Genomic DNA, 22,298 nt, shown 5'->3' on the forward strand with positions numbered 1-22,298 from the left:
TTCTTGATGTATGGGAGCAAAAATGAAACAAAAAAAGGTTCTCAATTTTTAAAACATAAAGTGTTGAAAAAACGAAGAAATTAATTAGCCTGAATAAAATTAAGAAAAGAAAATAATCAGCATATCAAAACTCATGGTTCAGTATATAGTAATCTAGTTTCAATCCTTCAAATTTCGCTTTTCCATGTGTCTTTCAAAATATAAGTCAACAAGTTTTAGGACTTAGCAAATATATGAAAAAATTTGTTCTAATAATGTACAGTAAACAATACGATTTTAGATTACTCTTTATTAAATCTATTAAAATTTCCCCGAAAAGAAGACTTTATTTAAAAATAATTTTCCAAATAATACTATACCGAATATTTGGCTAATCGAATATTCGACAAATGGCCAGAATATCGAATAATGGCCGAATATTCGTTACATCCCTAGTACAAAATATATATCATCCAAAACGAGTGGAAGAAATTGAGTTTATTTTTGAAAAATATTCACTAAAAATCTAAAAATACTTTTTCTTAATATCATAATCTTAAAGAATGTTTTTAAAATCGATGGCATTTATAAGATTTTTTTCTTTTTTTAACTTTCTGTGCAAATTTTGTATTGGTAAAAAATAACATAATTTCTAAAGACTTTAATTCATGATCGATTAAAATGTGCTAACAATTTAGTTAAACAAAATTTTTCATAACATTTGCAGTTGGAGGTTGTTTTCGTTGAGCTATAAGTATTTCCATATTTATTATTCGTCCCTGTTCTGAAAAATTGCACTTTAGATGGAAAAAAATAAGTTTATTTATAAAGTTACGTTCTGCTAAGAATCACAAATAACACAATTTTAATATTTTTTAAAAACTATAATTACTTATTAAAACTTCATGATCATTCCAAGTCTTAGGCATAGCTAAGTAGGCCTGTTCTGCTCTACAAGAGGCATGAGCTTCTTGCCAAGACATTGGCATTTTGAAAAGCTTGAATTTCACTGGAAAAAAATATAGTAACAACAGTTATATAATATTACTGTATACACCGAAGAGCCATTACATTATGACCACCCTCAAAACTGCTAGCACCCGCCGTGGCATTGTTTCCTCAAGGTGCTGATAGGTAGTCTGAGGTATCTGGAACCAAGCGCTCACCAACTGGTCCTGCAATTCCCTCACATTGCGACGGAGTAGCTTGGCAGCACGAATTTGGTTTTCCAAGTAGGACCACAAATGCTCTATTGGATTAAGGTCAGGTGAATTTGGGGGCCAAGACATGACTTGAAAGTCACTGGAATGTTCCTCGACTATTCGACCCTTATGACATGGTGCATTATCCTGTTGATAAACACCATCCTCCGCAGGAGAAACTGTTGCCATGAATGGGTGAACCTGGTCTGCAACTATGTTCAAGTAGCTTGCAGACGTCAGGGATTGTTCTATGAGGATTATGGGTCCTAATGTGCCCCATGAAAACATTGCTCCTGGGCGAGAAACCATGAGAACCTGGGCGAGCCCAATGTTATAGATGGAGGGTGGTCATAATGTAATGGCTCTTCGGTGTAATAAGAGCATCTTGAACAATGGATCATTTAATTTTGAAATCAAGGAAAACTTATATTTCATAATATCTGTGAAAAGTGAATCTATAAAAACGTTTTTACCATATCTTATTTTGTATAATATCTATTTTCGGCAGCTGTCATTTCTCTAGGTTTTTCGTAAAATTTAATTTTTAAATTTTTGGTTCTAACGAAGATTTTTTTTTCATGACAATTTCCGAGTATAAAATCTGTGGATGGTTAAAAAAATTGCAAATAAATTAAATAAATAAACAGAACTTTTCTTACGCTGTATTACCTAATATATAGTATTATAATAATCTGAATTCATTGTCAATGTGTTCCGATTAGCTATGAACAAGTGTTCGATTAGCTAAGAACAAAAATATAAATAAGTCAAAAAGTTGTCATATAGATTCTCTCTGTTAATATTTATGCAAAAAGTTTTCCTTATAATTTTAGATTTAAAAAAAAATATAAGTATGAATAAATGAATGAATACGCAAGAATACTTACAACATTTTGCTGAACATTTTCCTTTTGCTGCACACTGCTTCGAAATCATGAACTCTGCCTAAATGAAAAGTTTAGAAAATTTATAAGTGCGTAACTCCTCAAAAATTACCAATGTTTATGAAAACTTGTTTTACGGATTAGTTATAAAAATTTAGGCGCCTTTTCGTTACGAAATATTCGCAATAAAACTATATAAAAACAAAAAAAAATGTAGTTCAATATCTTGCACTAGAAAATGCTTGCTGCTAAATTTTTATTCTGCTTTATGATGGATGAAACTAAAAACTAAGTACTGTATTCCTACAAAAGCTGAAAGGAAAAACAAAGGGGAAAAAAACCCAGAAAAAACAGGAAAAAAACAAAAAAAGGAAGAAAAAAAAACGAATCAAAAATTCGATTAATTTTTTTAGAAGAAATTAAAAACTGCGTCTTTTGAAAGAAATTTTTATTTTTATTTTCATTGATTTACAGTGCTGGAAAAAAGTATAAAGCCGAGCAAAAAGTCAACAAATAAGCTAATTATTTTCTACTTGCAAGTGTAGAACCTAATTTCTTTGGATGGCAATTTTATTTTTATTCTGCAAATTATTTACATCATGGCAAATTTGACAGAAGCATTGAAAAACATCTTTAAAAAAACTATAAAGTGGATCCTAATTACATCATTACCTGGCATAAAGCACGCGAGAAAGCAGTTTACTCCAATACAGGAAGCAAATCCGAGTTGTATAAAAGCAGATTTTGCAAGTTTGCACACGTATGGTAGTTGCACACGTTTTCGGTAGTTTGCACGTGTTTGGTAGATTGCACGTGAAAGCTATAGCAGTAAACAGTGTATTGAAAGGTAAAAAAAAATTTAATAATAATCAAGGCAAGAAAGACGAATCTGGAAGCTTGCTAGTCACGGTGAGACGTAATCTGCATAAACTAAAAATAAATTGCATTTACCATGCAGCAGCTGCAAGGTTAGGAATTATTTAAGTAATCCGAACGTTCTATTTAAAAAATATTTAAGGAAAACTCCCTCTTACTAAATCACACAAAGATGCTACTTAGCATTTGCCAAGCAACATCTTAAGGTACGAATTGGAGGGATGTGGTCTTTTCAGTTGAAAAGAAATTTAATTTGGATAGACGAGATGGATGTCGATATTTCTGGTATGACTTACGGTCTGAACTACACTCATTTTCCAAACGTCAATTTGGTGGTGAGTCCGTAATGGTTTGCGCCACTTTTGCAGCTGGCGCTACAACTCCATTTATATTTATACAAACTAAAATGAATTAGTATCAGAATAAATTGAAAAATAATTTATTGCCTCTTGCTCTTCTTATAACATTCGCAGACTGGATCTTCCAACAGGACAATGCGGCTGTCCATACTTCATATTTGACTAAAATTCTGGAAGAAAGCAGTTGAGGTTAAATCCTTTGAGTGACCATCTTGTTGCCCAGATCTGAATCCAGTAGAAAAACTTTGGTGCATATTAGTAAGAGACGTCTACAGATCTGGCCGACAATTCAAGAGCATGTTGGATTTGATTGATGTGATCAAGATGTCTTGGAACAATAGATACCTGCATTTTACGAACTCTATCTGGATTTATGAATTCGAGATTGATAAATGGGATAGAAAACAAAGGATCTCATATTACTGCGTGTTAAAATCTTATTATGACACATAAAGTAATATTTAATGTATTTTGTAATTACTAATTTCATTTTTCTTTTGATTTTTGTCATAACCTATGGCTATATTATAAAATAAAACTATAGTTTTAATTTATTAATAAGTATTAGTAAATCGTTTTTTCGAACGTTTTATAACTTTCTTCAGTGTTTTTATATTTTTTTCCAGCACTGTTTGCATTTAAGAATGCGTTTAAAAAATGCATCTCAAATGCTAAGTGAGAGAAGAAAAACAAAATTTGATATTTCCCGATTAAAACCAACAATAATAAAATTATTTTTCACACCAGATTTGAAAGAAAGACGGAAAAGAAGAAAAACTGGTAGTAAAACCATTTTATTCCTACAGTTGGTTTTCGTGGAGAGTAAAATAAATTTTACTACTCTTAATTCGAAACTGCTCCAAATAATAAAATTTTAAACTATTACCACCATTTATTTTACGTGACTGCAAACTCACTGCATTTTTTTGGAAAATTTCTTCTAATAGTAGCTAGGAACATGTTTTGTGTGTGTGATTCTTTGTTTTTAAAAGTCGATTTAAAAGTACTTTCCACATCACTACATGAAAATGATTCAAAAGTTCATATAAAGCACCACTTTTTTCAACTCTCTCTTGGTGGAGCTTTTAAAATGTTGGCAAAATTCCGAAAATTCCAAAAGCTTTAGTAAATATTGCGCAAAAGCGTAGTATTTAGCAGCTCTAAATTTATCATAAGTTAAAAGCAGTCGTATATATTTTATAACTATTAAAAAAATCTTGACTTAGTCATGGGTATTTTAATCTTTCCGAAAACAAGCATAATGAAATAAATTTTTCGCAATTTTCCTTCTTGATATATATTCATTCGCTTTAACCCCTGTTTCGCATCAGAACCAGAAAATTTTTTCTTTATTGTTATAAGTAATAAAAGAGTAATTATAAAATAATACAAGTATAAGCATAATTTATAAAATATAAATATCCTTTAATGTTTGATACAAGTCATTAAAACTCAAATGAGGAACTGCGCGTTCTTTTAATCAAAAATTCGCAACTCTATTTTTTTTTCGTTGCCTACACTCTAAAAACTGTACCTCTGATTTCAGAGGCACAAGCTAAATGTACCGTGTATTTTCTCGCGTAAGAGGCACATAACTAATGTGCCTTTAAAAATGAGAGGCACCACGAGAAATTGAAGGCACCAAAGCAAACGCCAGTCAATGCGCGGTACGAAAAGACTTTTGTGCCTTTCATTTCTTTTTCTTCGGTACGATCATGTAACGGAGAACAAGCGCATGCGCACATCAGTGAAAAATTTTATGACGAAATACGTTTTCTGTCCCTTCCCATCCACGCTACCGATGGAAGAAGTTTGTCTACAAATGTGTTCTATCGATGTTATAAAAATGCTTGAATTTGGTAAGTTTAATACTTATATCTTATTTTTATATTTATTCCTAAGTAACGACGGCATCTTTTTTATTAATACATTTCAATTTTTATTACTGAATTATTAATGCTACAAATCTTATAAAAATGTTTAAGCGAGAGAGCTAACCCTAGTTATGTTTACATTTCTGTTGTAGTTGTATTATTTATGTTTTATCATTATAATATTAAGAGGAATGTTTTTAAAGTGCCCTATATTTGTTCTGTAGTGTTTGATTATAATTTTGTATGAGGTTTTCAATGTGGCGATTGCTATGAATAAGAAATCATTTTTATTTGAAATACCAATTTGCTTTTTTGTTTATCTTAGTTTACATTCGAGAGCTATCACAGAAATTCTCTCACAGAATGATTGAATAATTTAAAAAACAACGAAGAATGTTTTCGAATTTTTATTATAATTATGAAAAGTATACTTTCAATCATTAGCTATTTTAGAAAACAATTGACATTGATATCTAATTATAATTATTTCAAACTGTTACTAAACTTACAATTGATATAAACCTGAAGAAAAAAATAAGATTATGCTTTATTTATATTTTAAATATGGTNGTCTGAGGTATCTGGTACCAAGCGCTCACCAACTGGTCCTCAAATTCCCTCACATTGCGAGGGGGTAGCGTGGCAGCACGAATTTGGTTTTCCAAGTAGGACCACAAATGCTCCATTGGATTAAGGTCAGATTGACTTGGGGGCCAGGACATGACTTGAAAATCACTGGAATGTTCCTCGACGATTCGACCCTTATGACATGGTGCATTATCCTGTTGGTAAACACCACCCCCCGCAGGAAAAACCGTTGCCATGAATGGGTGAACCTGGTCTGCAACTATGTTCAAGTAGCTTACAGACGTCAGGGATTGTTCTATGAGGATTATGGGTCCTAATGTGACCCATGAAAACATTGTGCCTGGGCGAGAAACCATGTAAACCTGGGCGAGCCCATTGTTATAGATGAAGGGTGGTCATAATGTAATGGCTCTTCGGTGTAAATAAGAGCATCTTGAACAATAGATAATTTAATTTTGAAATCAAGGAAAACTTATATTTCATAATATCAGAGAAACACGAATTTATAAGTTTTTTTTTACCATGTCTTATTTTGTATAATATCTATTTATGGCAATGCGAATATTGTTATTTTTCTAGGTTTTTCGTAAAATTTAATTTTTAAATTGTTCGTTCTAACGAAGATTTTTTTTCCGTGACAGTTTACGTGGATAAAATCTGTGGATGGTTAAAAAAATTACAAATAAATTAAATAAATAAACAGATTTCTTCTTACGCTGTATTATCTAATATATAGTATTATAACAGTATTATAATAATCTGAATTCATTATTAATGTGTGCTATGAACAAGTGTTCGATTAGCTAAGAACAAAAATATAAATAAGTCAAAAAGTTGCTAAATAAATTCTCTCTGTTAATATTTATACAAATAGTTTTCCTTATAATTTTTGATTTTTTTTAAGAAAATATATAAGTATGAATAAATGAATGAATACACAAAAATACTTACAGCATTTTGCTGAACATTTTCCTTTTGCTGCACACTGCTTCGAAATCATGAATTCTGCCTAAATGATAAATTTAGAAAATTTATAAGTGAGTAACTCCTCAAAAATTACCAATGTTTATGAAAACTTGTTTTACGAATTAGTTATAAATATTTTTGCGTCTCTTCGTTGCGAAATACTCGCAATAAAACTATTTAAAAACAAAGAAAGTGTAGTCCAATATCTTGCACTAGATAATGCTTGCTGCAAAATTTTTATTTTGCTTTATGATGGATGAAAACTAAAAACTGAGTACTGTATTTCTACAAAAGCTGAAAGGAAAAACAAAGGGGGTAAAAAAAAACCCAGAAAAAGCAAAAAAAGAAGAAAAAAACAAATCAAAAATTCGATTTATTAATTTTTTTTAGAAAATTAAAAACTACATCTTTTGAAAGAAATTTTCATTTTCATTGATTTACAGTGCTGGAAAAAATCATAAATCCGAGCAAAAAGTCAACAAAAAGCGAATTATTTTCTACTTGCAAGTGTAGAACCTAATTGCTTTGGATGACAATTTTATTTTTATTCTGCATATTATTTACATCAAGGCAAATTTGACAGAAGCATTGAAAAACATCTTGAAAAATACTATAAAGTCGATCCTAATTACATCATTGCCAGGCATAAAACATGTGAGAAAGCGGTTTACTCCAATACAGGAAGCAAATCCGAGTTGTATAAAAGCAGATTTTGTGACTACATAAAAATGATTCAAAAGTTCATATAAAACACCACTTTTTTCAACTCTCTCCTGTTGGAGCTTTTAAAATGTTGGCGAAATTTCCGAAAATTCCAAAAGCTTTAGTAAATATTGCGCAAAAGCGTAGTATTTAGCAGCTCTAAATTTATCATAAGTTAAAAGCAGTCCTATATGTTCCATAACTATTAAAAAATCTTGACTTAGTCATGGGTATTTTAATCTTTCCGAAAACAAGCAAAATGAAATAAGCTTTTTTACCAGTTTCGTAATTTTCCTTCTTGATGTATGGGTGATTCTTTTTAAACATGACAATTCGGACTAAAAAATTTCTTCAAACTGAAAGTCTTCAAAATAATCTAACAATATTTTTGTATACTTCTTTGGTTACATTTATTAATATCTTACAGACAGAAATGTAGTTTATTGACATTTGCTCGAGAAAAAAAATAAAATTGAAATTCACCAAATCTTGAATGCCAGGAAAATGACATTAGAAGCATTAGCTTGGAATGACACTAGCTTAGATGTTTAAAATACAGTCATTTTAAGTTAATAGTAAGTAACTCAACTTAAGCCCTTATGTTAGATGGACCGTAAATTGCTTAAAATAATTCTTTTTATCCATTGTAAAAAGAATCAAATTTTTTTTTGTTGCTGATGTGTACAAAATAAAATTGTGTATAATAATCAGTCATTAAATGAATAAATAGCTTTGATTACATCCAACCATATTACAATCATACATAAACTTGGTATTAGGTTAATATTTACTTTTCCTCCCTACACTATTAGCAGTTTAAAAAAATTTCTGGTAACACTTCAATGTCCTGGAATTCATAAGTCAGGAAAATGACAGCCAGGATAACGACAAACTCGCCATTTTATAGCATATAACTTTAATTTAATATTTTGGCTTAAGACGTTTACATTCTGCAGAAAACAACAGGATTTCTTAAAATAACTCAGATAAATCTATTTAGTTTATGTTATTAATGATTTCAAGAAGCCAGGAAAATGACAACACAAAAACCTACTCATCTTGAAAAAATTTTTAAAATAGATTTTGAACCAGAAAATTGGTTTTTTATTCATGCAACAAGACATGTTCATATAGGAGGGCATCTAATCAATCTATTAACATAAGATATTGATTGCTGGCTCTATCTATTTCGGTTATAAACCACTAAATAAAAGTAGCCAGGAAAATGACAGATTTTCTTGGGAAAAACAAATTATTGACAGAAAATTTTTTTTTGAACGAAGTTTTTTTGTAAATAATACCCTTTGCGTATATTCTAGAAATGCTTACACCGGCTGAGATAAAAAAAAAATTAGATATTGAAAAATTTATGTGAAGTTTTGAAGCTAGTTATTATTGGAAACATTGTTTGGGACATGCCAGGAAAATGACATTTTGAAGTTCAATTAAATTTTTTAACTATACAAAACAGTCAATGCTAGTGCAAAGACATTTTAAAATGCTAACAGCAATGCAATTTATTAATATTTTTAGAAAAAAGTTCTTTCAGTATTATAGTATTAGATCTTGGAGCAAAGGACAGTGAATTATCATATTTCGTGATAATCACCCATATATTCATTCGCTTTAACCACTGTTTCGCATCAGAACAAGAAAAAATTTGGTTTTATTTTTTATAAGTAATAAAAGAGTAATTATAAAATAATACAATAATAAGCATAACTTACAAAATATAAGTATCCTTTATGTAAAAATATGTTTGTTACAAGTCATTAAAACTGAAATGAGGAACTGTGCGTTCATTTAATCAAAAATTCGTAACACAAATTTTTTTCGTTGTCTATGTATAGCTGTCTATCTGGATGTCACCATAACTATGGATAAATTTGACCTCTCTGCAAAGATAATTTTAATCCAATTAATCTTGATTTGTTTATTTCTGCCAGCACTCGAAAGTATTCCGGCTTGATTATCAAGTCTTATATATTTGTTTTAAATATTTATCTAAACTGATGGTCACAATTATTTCAAACAAAATTTATTAAACTAAAAATAAAATGTTGCAGCATAAAAGTTTGCTACTGCTTTTAATAATGACGAAAATTTTCCGGAAAAATTCGCTTGCTTGAAAATGATTGGCTAACAGTAATAAAGCCTTAAAAAATAAAAGTATCAATTTGCTACTGTTGAACCGAAACGTCCTGTTGCAAAGTAATAAATTGTTAAAAAAAAAAAAACAACAACCTTAACTTGCAAGCAAACCAAATTTTTGCTCCACAAGGTCATCATTTTAGTTTCAGAGATATGGAGAAAAACGCGCAAACTTAAAAGCCCTTTTACTGATGAAACTTTAGGAATGGTATTTTATATGTAGATTGGCGCTAGAGCCTGTACTAATTAAATACCATATTTTCCTTTGGAGCAAGTAAAATTGTATTTCTTTGCATCAAAATTCAATCCTCAGATCAGAAATTCTTCAAAATGTTCCAATTTTGATTTGCACAGCGTGTTTTAGCGATTATAGAGCGGGAAAAAGTAAACACTCAGAATAATTTTGATCTAATGATCTGATTTTTACGCACTAAGGAACAATCTTAATGCTTCGAGGGGCTTACCTTACATATGCTAATTAATTAGTGCAGACGATGTTTTAATTTATGAAATAAAAAACAAAAATGTGCTTTTTTTTTAATAAACATACCTGCTTTTCGTCGGTTTTTGATTCCTGACCATTAAAATATGGAGCCTTGGCCCATATTTTCTGGATTGCGACCACCCGCATTTTTCGCTGGTGTGGAATCCGAAAATATACAGATAAAAAAGATATGTTTAATAAGAGACAGTACGTTTACGTCTCTGATTTCGTAACTTAAAATATCGTCTGCACTAATCAATTATCATAAAGGTTAAGCCTTCGAACTATTAACCCCTTGGGGACGGGTGATTCATAAAATCATTCATACAGAATCAGGATGTAAATAAATAAAAAACGGTAGCTTAAATGCAGGCGTTGCTAATTTGACAGACTTACTTTGCTTTTACTTTAATTATTGTTAGTTTAATCATATATATAATCATTGTTAGTTCAAAGTATAACTAAATAATTTTATTTTGAACTAAAGTAATGGTGAATTAAATAAATCAAACAATTATAACCCCTTCCACAAATAAACTGTTAAAGAACTACTTTGGTTACTAGTTTTATCTTTTTACCCTGATTGATTCGGTTTCGCATTTGTGACAGTCGGCGCTAAAGGGTTAAGAATGATGCTTACCACGTGAAAATCTGATCTCGAAACTCGAATGTTATTCAGAGTATTTACTTTTTTTCCCACACTGTGCATTTAATTGAAAATCATCTACTTTGTTGAAATTATTTATGCATGTTCCCAGAATTCAAACAGCTCTTGAAAACTTGAAAAAAACTGACCAAAAAATAGAACAAACATGAATATTTTAATATTTTTTAGACTTTTATTACTCATTATTTTGCAAAGAAAAGCTTAACTGGTCCAGCTGTACAAGCTTCTGAAAGAAATACTTTATTGCATAAAAGCTGCAAAGCCACTAATTTGTTTTTCACCACTCAAGAAAGAATGATTTTTCTTCGATTATCCAATAGTAGAATAAAGGACTTAATTCATGATTTTGATTTATTCCATTTTCTCTTTGATAAAAACTCTATAATAGGTTTATTTTTTTCACCGTTAGAGAACTTTTACGACAAAAAAGAAGAAAAAAAAGCTCTTTCATTTGTTGCTTGGATTTCGAAAGAATACAATGTTCCTGACTTCCACAACTTGATATACAAAACTTTAAGACAACCATTTTTTCTAGAAAATGTTTTATTTTTGCCAGAAGCAAGCTAGAAAGAAAGTGATTTTATTGTCTGTTTATTTAAATTTTTTTTCAAATTAAAAGCGCAGTTTTATGTTTAAAATAAATAAATGTTCAGTTAAAAAAAAATTTGATTAACTATTTTTTGTGAGTTATTTTTTTATGTTTGAGATTTTTCGGTGTGTTAACATTTATCACTCCTACCAGCAGTAATGCTGCCAAGTATCTTCGTCAAAGGTCTACTGTTCATTCTGAAAATAATAAAATAAAATAAAATAAAATAACATATTTGTAGAAAAAATTTAATTTGCACCTTTTTTTCAGAAAAAGTAATTTTTATAACTACCACTTTCTTTTCTCAAACTGTTTGCGAGATGGTTTATAGGTATAATCACTCCCACACGGTAAAATACGGTTGCCGGGCTGTATAAGGATAACAGCCTATACAGCCCGGCAACCGTATTTTATCTATCAGACGCAGTTTTATCTAATAGATTTAACTAGTTAATGTACTTCTCCTATCCCACTTCCCAAAGTCCCTGTCTGTGAACCCATGAAGCTCGCAAGGGGGGAGGCGAGGCAGGCAGGTGACCGAGATTGTAATATTCTGTAAATATTCTGTATTCTTATACCTCTGTAAATACCTGTATATATCTCATTCTATCCTTATTGTACTAATTTTCATGTACGGCTTTTGTACCATAACTACCACTGAGATGAATAAGTTGGGGCCTGACGGGGCCGATACTTAGATAAGGAAGTCACATAGGCATAGGCACTCACACATGGACGCCACGAACGACTAAAAATGCAAAGAGTGGTCAAAACTCAATTCATTTATAATCTCTTTAATCAATCTATTGTAACTACCATTATGACTTACATTTCAAGTTATTCTTATTTAAAGCAAAAACATTCTTTGCATTCACTTTCAATAGTAAACTGAAGGTAATATGGTAGAAAAAATTTCCTTTTCCTAATCTCTTTTAATGAAATTTTGAATTTTGTTCGGCTCCACGTTTTGCATTTTTAGTCATCCATGGCAACACTGCTTCCTAAACTTCATTTAGTGATAAGTAGGACTATCAAGTGCTCCGCTTTCTGCAAACTATTATTGTATTAAGCAGTAGAATATTAAACACTGAAACTTCGTTGAATTTCAAAAACCTTTTAGAATTTTTATTGTAAGATAACGGAAGTGAAAGTGAAATTTTCTGTATATGTTTAAATTGTATTGAAGAAAAAAAATTTTTTTTGCATGAATATTGTTGTACGGATCTTGATATATTCTTGCATCGCTGACTTCAAATCTACAATTGGTTTCTCTCTAAAGGTTTCCTTTTCTATGCAGTTTTATAATGTATTCATAACTAGAACTTTTTTAGTACTCTCAAGTGAATACCAAGCGTCAGCACTTCTCTATTGCGTAAGGAATGGTAGTAAGAAGGCGATAATACAGTTCAATTTACGATTTGATATGCTTTTTGTCCGAAGTATTATTTTCAAAAGAGCATATAAGTGTATTTGTATGTATATAAGGCCTATACGTTTTTTATAAATTTGTAAATTCAGACAGAAATGAACTAAGCCAAAAACATCATTTTGAGAACAAAAATCTGCAGCATTCACAACAAAACTAATTTTTCATTTAAAATCCTTACATCCAAAATTGATTTTGATCATGCACCTGCATAAAGGGATAAAAAATTTGTCCCCAGTGTTATTTGTAAGTAGAGGAGATAAATTAGTTTTCTTTAAGTATGCTAAGCCAAGTACCTAATACATAAATTTTGCTTCTTCTTCTTGGGCACTACAGCCTATGACAGGCCAAGACCGTCCCAATAAGTTTTTGCCATCTTGATCTATTCTGTGCCATGGCCTTCCAGTTAGTTATTCCTATTATCTTTAGGTCCCTCTCAACTGCGTCCAGCCACGTAGTCGGTGGACGACCCCTTCTTCTTGTACCTTCTGGTTTAAAATAAAGGTGCTTTTTTTGCGGGGTTTTGGTCTCCAGATCTATAAAGGTGTCCCAGTCATCGAATGTGATTGGCCTTAATAACATGAACTATGTCTGGTTGTTTATATTTATAAATTTTTAATTTTGCTAGAAATTAAAAGTATAAATTTTGCAAAAAATGGAAATAATTTCCCCCCCCCTCTAAGCGGAAAAAGCAGATATCTCTGAAAGAAAAAGACATAAATTAAAATTTCTCACGTCTCTTGTGTAGTCATCCACTAGATCGAAATAACTGTAACCAGGAGCGTCTGTTAAATCTCTATCTCCATCACATACGTAAGTGTTTAGCATATAGCATGTATCAGTTCCATTATAATGATTGAATGATCTGCAAATCTTTGATTTGCTTCCTATTTGGCGTTGCACGCATAGACCAAGACAATGCAATGCTGAAACACCTAATATAAATTTAAAAAAAAAACATTACACAAAAATTGTAAAAAATTTTAAGCAAATTTAGGGTGTTGAGCAGAAAATTCATATAATATATTACGATCTTTCAGTAAAAAATTTCGAACTATATTTTATTATTTTAATCAAATTTAGTTGAAAGTATCGCTTTGATCCAAACGATAAATAATGGCATACCTGCCAACTTTTAATGCCTTCCATTATAATTTTTCCCAGTGGTAGTAAAACAGAATAAAAATTTCAATTGCAAGCAAAAAAATACGTTGTTTTTGAAAAAACATCAGCTGACAACCATGATAGTAATACATATTACTATATATGCTTAATTTTTTTAAGAATAGTGGTCATCAAAATCGTTTAAAAATTAAGTTTAAAGAAGAAAATATAGTATATATTTACTACCACTTTAAATATCAAAATAAAATTTTACGCCGAATGCGTAAAAGTTGGCAGGTATGTAATGGCATAATTATTCATGATGCATTAACGTTTACATAAGAACAATAACTATTCGTATCAACTATATTATATTATTGCTTATAGAAATCTATAATTAAGATTAAAATTTAAGATTTTTAAATTTTTACTCAGTGAATATTTTTTTTTTTGATAACTATCACTTTAGATTTTTAAAAAAAAGGAAAGAAAGACTACTTTTTTCATACCCACGTGAAATCACTTAATAAAAATACATGGCAAGCTATAAATGTTTTGCTTAAGCAAAATAAATATTTACATTGAAATCGTGCTACTACTATTATTTACGTAACCTGCTATATTTTCATCTTTTCGAGGATTATTTTCCCAACTGGTAATAAAACTAATATTCAATTATGTAGTCTCATGCAGAAATGTTTTTTTTTTCTTCTTCAGTTTGCAAGAACTTAAACTGAACATCGCATGATTATCATACTTTTAAGAATATGATTAATTTATTTATATGTAAAGAAAGTCAAAATCACTTTAAGTTAAATTTATAAATTAAAGAAATAGTCAATAGTAATAGTAATTTCATAAAGCGCAACCGTTTCAAGCATAAAAATAAAATTTTATGCAAAATACGCAAAAGTTTGCAGCAATGTATCTAACTTTTTAAAAAAATAATGTTTTCAACTCTGGATGATAGCATATATATATATTCCAATAGTANCAGCACCTTGTGGAATCAATGCCACGGCGTGTGCTAGCAGTTTTGAGGGCTAAAGGTGATCCTACATGTTGTTAGCAGGGTGGTCATAATGTAATGGCTCTTCAGTTTATATATATATACTATATGTAGGAAGTGGCGGCATAAATGTTCTTTTTAGCACATGAATTTCAAGTTTCATAATTTCAACTGTTTTATGCCAAGGAACAACAACTATTGCGAACTATCATCGGGGTTGGTGAGCGACAGCTAACAGGGGGCTTAACCATCTAGTATATATCTAACACAATAAAGACAAAAAAGAATGAAAGAAAAGAGAGATTAACAAAAAAAAAAAAACAATAAGTTTTATATTCTGCGCATAAGATGGAGATACATAGAACCCATAAAATAAGTTAAAAATTCAAAGAAAGCAAGAAAAAAATGTTTAAATTTTTTTAGAGAGAAGAATAAAAATTATTAATAAATGAAATATTTTTAAGAAATACTTGAAAATTTTCTCAAAAATTTGAAGAAAAAAAAAACAACCAAAAAGCAAAATAAGGAAAAGATATAATCTCTTTATCAGCTCACACGATTATACCCACAAAATGAGCGCTTTCTGATATTCCAAAGCAAAATATATCAATACAATAGGGTTTCTTCTTCTTCTTTTTAAAAAAAAATTTGTTTTTTTTTCATGTTTTTTTAACTTATTTTATGGGTTCTATGTACTTGCAGCTTATGCGCAGTAAATTATTTTTCTTACTTTTATGGGTTAATCTCTCTTTTCTTTTATTCTTTTTTGCTTTTATTGTGTTATATTTTTAGTGATCATATTCAATGCAGCTTCATTTTAGTTTCCGTTTTTTGCTTTCGTTTCGTGAGTTTAGAACGTTGCTTTTTTAGACTATTTTTATGGATTCAAACAGGACTATTAATTTAGTGACGGTAAAAAATTTGTAAAATATATAAATTATTCTACATGTTGTATCCGGTATGAGGAACCTAATTCAGAACGGAGCTCGGATCGACAATCTGTTACTCTGAAAACAAAAGAGTTTTTGAATTTCATTCAGTACCAGAATTTTCTCCGTCTTATAAAGAATGTGGCGATAAAATGTAAAACTTAATCCAATATTGACAAAAAAAATTATATATTATAATTCAAAATAATAACTGTAAATCTGTTTGTAAAATTAATAATGTCATTTACATGATAACCTTTGGTTTTTGCACTCATACTTTGTATAAATATATTTTGCTTCGGCTATATTAATGCAATATTAAAAAGCACTTTTTTTGGATATAATAGTATGAGCTGATGACAAGATTTTATCTTTTCCTTATTTTGTTTTCGGCTTTTTACTTTTTTAAATTTTTTTAAATATTTTGAAAAAATATTTTATTTATTCCTAATTTTTGTACATCTTCTTTCTAAAGAAATTACATATTTTTTTCCTTATTTTCTATGTACTTTTAACTTAGAAAGGAAAATTTTTAAAAGTCTTTATTTCATCTTTTTCCAAAATGATCAGCCCTGGATTGAATATGTACTTAAAAATCAAAAAAGTGACCGCAATTCCTTTACTTTTCAACTTAACTATTAAATCGTAACTACCGCCACGCTTTAAACATATGAATAAAACTGAAATCTGCGTACGATTTAAAAAAGGCTATTAAATATTATTTAGATTAAGGTTATTATGAAGCTGAATATAAATTTAATACCACTATTACATTTATGGTCTTATGGGAACCACGCATATGGAGGATTATATTCAGGGCTGCTTGTATCCTGGAAAAGAGAAAAAGTTGGAAGTGAAACCATTCCATTTTTAGTCTGTTTCCGTTAGGAATCCATCTTTGAGTACGAAGTCTTATTAACAGTTATTTCTCACATCCTGATCCTGTTCTTTCAAATGGGCACCTGGAGCCACTTGCGGAGTTATTTTCTATTACAGAAAATAGTGTTGTATATAAGATATAACTTTTATAATTTTTAAGTTCTTAAGTTATAACCTAAAAAATAACTTTTAATAAGTCTTGGTAGCCAGAACTTCTTTACTTCATCTAAAAACAGGATAGTTATGAAATAGTTTTACTACCAGCTTTTCTTTCTCTTTTCCAGGGCACAAATAACTATGTTATATATATGTTATATCAATATAGAATATGGGCTACTATACTTGCAACTCTTAGGTTTTCCAAAGAGGCTTTTCTTTTTCCAATACACTAATAGTCCTGTTATATGTATGTTACATCAATATAGAATATGGGCTACTATACTTGCAACTTTTAGGCTTTCTAAAGCTTTTCGTTTTTCCAGGTCACAAATAGCCCTGTTATATGTATGTTGTATCAATATAGCATATGGGCTACTATATGTGTAGATTTTAGGCTCACCAAAGAAGCTTATATCTAGTGGCAGTAAAATGAAATTTGAATTGGCATTGTTAAGTAGACTTTTGATTTTATATTTATCTCACTCATCGAAATACTTAACCAGAGTGTCTATCGTCTCAAACAAAAAATCTCTTTTAGCAGAGTTGTTAATTGGCACTTCTTTTTAGAAACTAATTCTTATTACTTAATATCAAATTCGAAGGAAAAATTGCATTTCAAAAATTAGTTAGCTCAAAAATCAGTGAAAATCATCGAATTTTGGATAAAGGTCATGAAAATTTTCCGTAGACACCCTTTAACGAAGAATAATAGAAGGTTAGAAATAGAGTTTATCTGAATGCGCTGCGAGAATCGGCATTAGCTGATTCGTCTATGATGGTATCTCGATAATGGGAAAATATTTGAAGTGAGAGCATAATGGAAGGGAGAGGGGATGCCAGACACCAAAGGGGTAAGTTATAAGCGAAATAGCGAACAGGCGGTAGTAATATGATGAACTCAATTTGAAAATACAGAATGACAAAATAAATTACAATAAAATTAGCAAAACAATTTAATATACGATAAGAATAAGTCGAGATTAATACGAGAATACATATAGTAAATAAATCGAGATAAATTGATAATACTTATAAGATACAGTCGAACTTCTATTTAACGAACCTCCATTGTGCGAATTTGTCTATTTTGCGATTTTTTTCGAGGAACCTAGAACATTTTGGAAATTTCTTCGTAAAATAACTTCCAAATAGCAAAGTGAATTTTCTATTTAACGAACTTTTCTTTGAGATCCACTTTCCCTATTTTCCAAAATATTTCAGAACATTTCAAAATTGTTAACACATTTTATTAGGGAAATGAACTTGAATTGATTTTCGAAGCCAAACTTTTATAAAGAAGGCAGTAAAATCTCTTTCCCTCTTTGTTTACATTTCAAAAGAAATTAAAGGCTTTCATCAGTAGCAATTTAACTTAAGAACGCATGTGGTAATGTATGTTTGAAATTACTTTTATAATAAATGCAGCTATAATTTTATACATAAATTTAGCTTTTTTCAGTTGAAAATGTACATAGCATGATAGGGTTACACTGGATAATGTTTTGCTCTATTCTTGCTTTCCATGCAGATTTCTTTTATGGTTAAAATTTATAAAATAAATAGTAGATCCTAGTTTACAAGATAAAGGTGAATCAGATGCTATTTTAATTATGTCTAGTGTTTATGAATTTATAACCTGTCTTGTGTTGTTTAACTATTTCAAAAGGTGATTTTCTGCTTAAGGAATTTTCCATATAACGAACTTTTAATCGGGATTTAGAGACTTCCTTAAATAGAGGTCTGACTGCATATATATTTGTACGCAAAACTGAGAACACAAGATCAAAATTGAATTATCAAATAAAAAGGAGTTATAATTAAAAGACTAGTTACTAAGTCAGTGGCTCTCTTAAAGTGATGAACCAAGCGTACTGGTAAATACCACATGAATAATAGATGTTCAATATGTGTGTTTAAATTATTTAAACGTAGCGTAATAATTTTAAATAGTTCTAAATAATAAATTCAAAATAGTTCTAAATTGAATTTATTCGTGCATGAATCGAGTTCGGGTGCATTAAAGTGGCTACCAGATTAATTGTAAAACTAAAATCTTTTAGAGAAATTGAAAGAATTGGCGATTATGGGTTACCCTACTGATTTCTCGTGGTCAATAATTTTGGGTGGTTTGCAATAAATTATTTTACTACTAATTTTTACATTTGGGGCACCTTAAACTTATTGTACCCCTATGTGAATTTCAGTAATGGTAAATAAATGATTATAAATCTTACCATGTACTACAGCTAAAGGTTTTACATCCAGTTTTTTATCCCTTCGATGTTTTGATGCCGCAGCACCAAAAAAAAAATTATTCGTAGGAGGTGGTGTAGTAGGTGGCATAGTTGTCATCGGTGTTGTCGCTTCCAATTTACCAATTGCCACCAACGTATACAAAACGATGTCCCAGAACATTTTGAATCCAAACAGTTAATTTTTAAACTTAAGATCAATTTTGAAATTAAAATTCCAATACAATCATTAAATTTGGAGAATTAATATTTTTTTAGAACTGTATTCTGCCATTAAAGTTGCTACATTTTCGAAACTACGAAGCAATTAAATGTAAGGGACTTGTCCTCTGAGCAGTTAAAAGTACTAGTTATTAAGATCTACAGTAATTAAATTGGTGTAACGTTTTTAGTGGCTATATTACTATATGACCTAGACATTTCTTAACCAATCAAAAACCACCATTTTTCTAAGTACCACCCACTTATTCTAAGCACGATTTCTGGACATTTAGTTGTGTCGCGATGGCTTGCAAATAGCTCCAGAAGTTTTGTATAGCTAATTTTACAAATTATACAGCAAAAAGGGAGATATTTTGACGAGCAGATATAATATTCTTCGGGTCTTAATTTAGTGAAGTGGCTGCTTTTGCAGCTGCAGTAATTTTACGCTCTGTTGTTTTGAATTAAGTCATCAAATATACATGCATTCCTAATTCTGTATTACTTAGCTGTACCCCTTGTGTTATTTAAACTAATGGATTGCCGCTTAACGTTACTGTTTTGAGCAATGGTTGTTTTGACTGAATAAACGCTCTTCATTAAACTCTACGTGCATGGTAAATTTTTGATGAAGCATATAAAAAGTAACTTCAAATCTATTTTCCACAATAAAAATTTTAAAACATCAGGAATGTAATTAGACTAGCAAAAACTAGCGAATTTTGTAAGAAAGGATCTTAGTAATATTCTTAGAACTCGGGATCTTATAGTAACATTTCCTATTAATTCATTAAAAAGATTCAAGTTTTTTGCTTTATATATTTTTTTAATTTTATTAATGATTTTAAATTAGAAAGTAAAGATATTAAGGATAAAAAATACTCTAAACTCGGTTGAATTATTTCCTTTCTTCATTGAAAAAAATAGAGTTTAGAGTTTAGTTATGATTAATTAAAAACTTGAATTTATTATTAATAATTTTTTGTTCAAGTTTAAATATTACTATTTACATAAATGCATTGGAGGATTCCGAAAAAGTTAATGATGCATTTTAAGTAAAACTATTGGTATAAATCTTAACCTTATCGTAAATAATATTTAAAATTAAAATCAATAAAAATAAATAATTTAAACTCAACAAAGATTCACGGAAATTTTTTTAAACTATGGTAATACACCGAAAAGCCATTACATTATGACCACCCTGCTAATAACATGTAGGACCACCTTCAGCCCTTAAAACTGCTAGCACCCTCCGTGGTATTGATTCCACAAGGTGCTGATAGGTAGTCTGAGGTATCTGGTACCAAGCGCTCACCAACTGGTCCTGCAATTCCCTCACATTGCGAGGGGGTAGCGTGGCAGCACGAATTTGATTTTCCAAGTAGTACCACAAATGCTCTATTAGATTAAGGTCAGGTGAATTTGGGGGCCAAGACATGACTTGAAAGTCACTGGAATGTTCCTCGAACCACTCCATGACGATTCGACCTTTATGACATGGTGCATTATCCTGTTGGAAAACACCATCCCCCGCAAGAAAAACTGCTGCCATAAATGGGTGAACCTGGTCTGCAACTATGTTCAAGTAGCTTACAGACGTCAGGGATTGTTCTATGAGGATTATGGGTCCTAATGTGCCCCATGAAAACATTGTTCCTGGGCGAGAAACCATGAAAACCTGGGTGAGCCCATTGTTATAGATGGAGGGTGGTCATAATGTAATGGCTCTTCGGTGTATATATACATATATATAATATGAAACACGTGCCAATGAACAAGTAGTTCAAAAGTTGCGAGAATTCTTATGTTTAAAAAGCCTATTTTTGAAATGACTTATGTACATTTCCGATGAAAGTTTTTGTACTAAATTTAATAAGATAGATTAATATGATAGGGTATATAGTTCTGAAGTTATAAGGTTTTCTTCATAAGGGCAAATAAAAAATCGCAAATTTAATACAAAATAATGATTTTAACTTTTGAAATACTAGTCCTTTTGATTCATGTTTAGCATCATTCAATTGAACGAGAAAAAGTACATAGGAGAAAATACCTCACTTGTCAGTATAGCAATGTAAGATGACGAATAAGTGCAAGATAAAAGTGAATATCCAAAATCATACTTTTTGTACATAAAACGCTTATAAATTCGAAACTATTAGATTGGTCGTCTCGGTATTGACCTTATTTAATTCAATGTGAAAAATTACACCGAAAATAATACCTTACATGCTCATAATAATCCCTAGATAGTAAGGTAAAGTGCGCACAAAATTGCACATCAAAAGGAGTACTTTTTTATACATAAAAGCTCTCGCAACTTCTAAACTATTCATTCTATTGCCTCGCGTATAGCCTTATTCGATTCTGCGGGAAAAAATGCATGGAAAGTATGTATCACTTGTTTAGATAGCAATATCAGAGGCACAAATAGGAACAGGTACAAAAATGTATATTTTTACTTAAAACCCTTATAACTTCTAAACTATTGGTTCGTGTACGCATGATTAATCTCTTCTGATTCAGTGGAAAAACTTCATCAACTTATCTGTATAAAGGATATACAATTCTCCCTCAAATCACCACCATTTTCCTGATAAAAAGGGTGAAACTTACAGGGGATCAACCCACTTTCGGCGGAACCCCTACTTCTTTATTAAAGTATATAAAGATAATTGCGAAAAAAATATTCTTTTATTTTTAAAATACTTAATAAGTGGAATTATTTTAATCATTTATATTGATAATCTTAAATTAGATTTTATGTCCGATAGTTAAATTCGCTGTTATGGGGCTTTATTTTAGTTTAGTAAGGAATTTGTTTTTGGTGTATATATTTTGGTGTACATTTATACGCTAAATACGGATAAAATTCGACAAATTATGGTTTTATTTGTAATATAAACTAAAAGTTGCTGCTATAAACGTTGAAAATGGATATCAAGTAAAACATTTCTTCAGCAGCCCGTTGTGGGCCAGAGCGTCGCGGTGGTTAAGGCTTAGCAATTTCGCGTC

At 30.2% G+C, this 22,298-nt stretch overlaps 1 protein-coding gene across 2 annotated transcripts in view; it reads right to left on the reverse strand.

Annotated features, from left to right (window-relative positions):
- Nucleotides 1-19,460, reverse strand: part of LOC107447146 (C-type mannose receptor 2) — a 23,140-nt gene extending 3,680 nt beyond the window's left edge. The window contains exons 1-4 of one of the 2 annotated variants that reach the window (XM_043042365.2): nucleotides 19,062-19,460; nucleotides 13,483-13,682; nucleotides 6,714-6,771; nucleotides 872-988 (exon numbers count right to left, since the gene is read on the reverse strand). In XM_043042365.2, coding sequence (XP_042898299.1) covers nucleotides 872-988; nucleotides 6,714-6,771; nucleotides 13,483-13,682; nucleotides 19,062-19,242 — 556 coding nt within the window. In that variant the 5' untranslated portion in view covers nucleotides 19,243-19,460. Of the gene's footprint in view, nucleotides 1-871; nucleotides 989-2,068; nucleotides 2,127-6,713; nucleotides 6,772-13,482; nucleotides 13,683-19,061 lie in introns of both variants that reach the window. The other variant, XM_043042366.2, reaches the window with a different exon arrangement.
- Between the last annotated feature and the right edge of the window lie 2,838 nt (nucleotides 19,461-22,298).

This window comes from Parasteatoda tepidariorum, chromosome 8, assembly GCF_043381705.1.
Source record: "Parasteatoda tepidariorum isolate YZ-2023 chromosome 8, CAS_Ptep_4.0, whole genome shotgun sequence".
In the NCBI taxonomy this organism is placed as follows: Eukaryota; Metazoa; Arthropoda; class Arachnida; order Araneae; family Theridiidae; genus Parasteatoda; species Parasteatoda tepidariorum.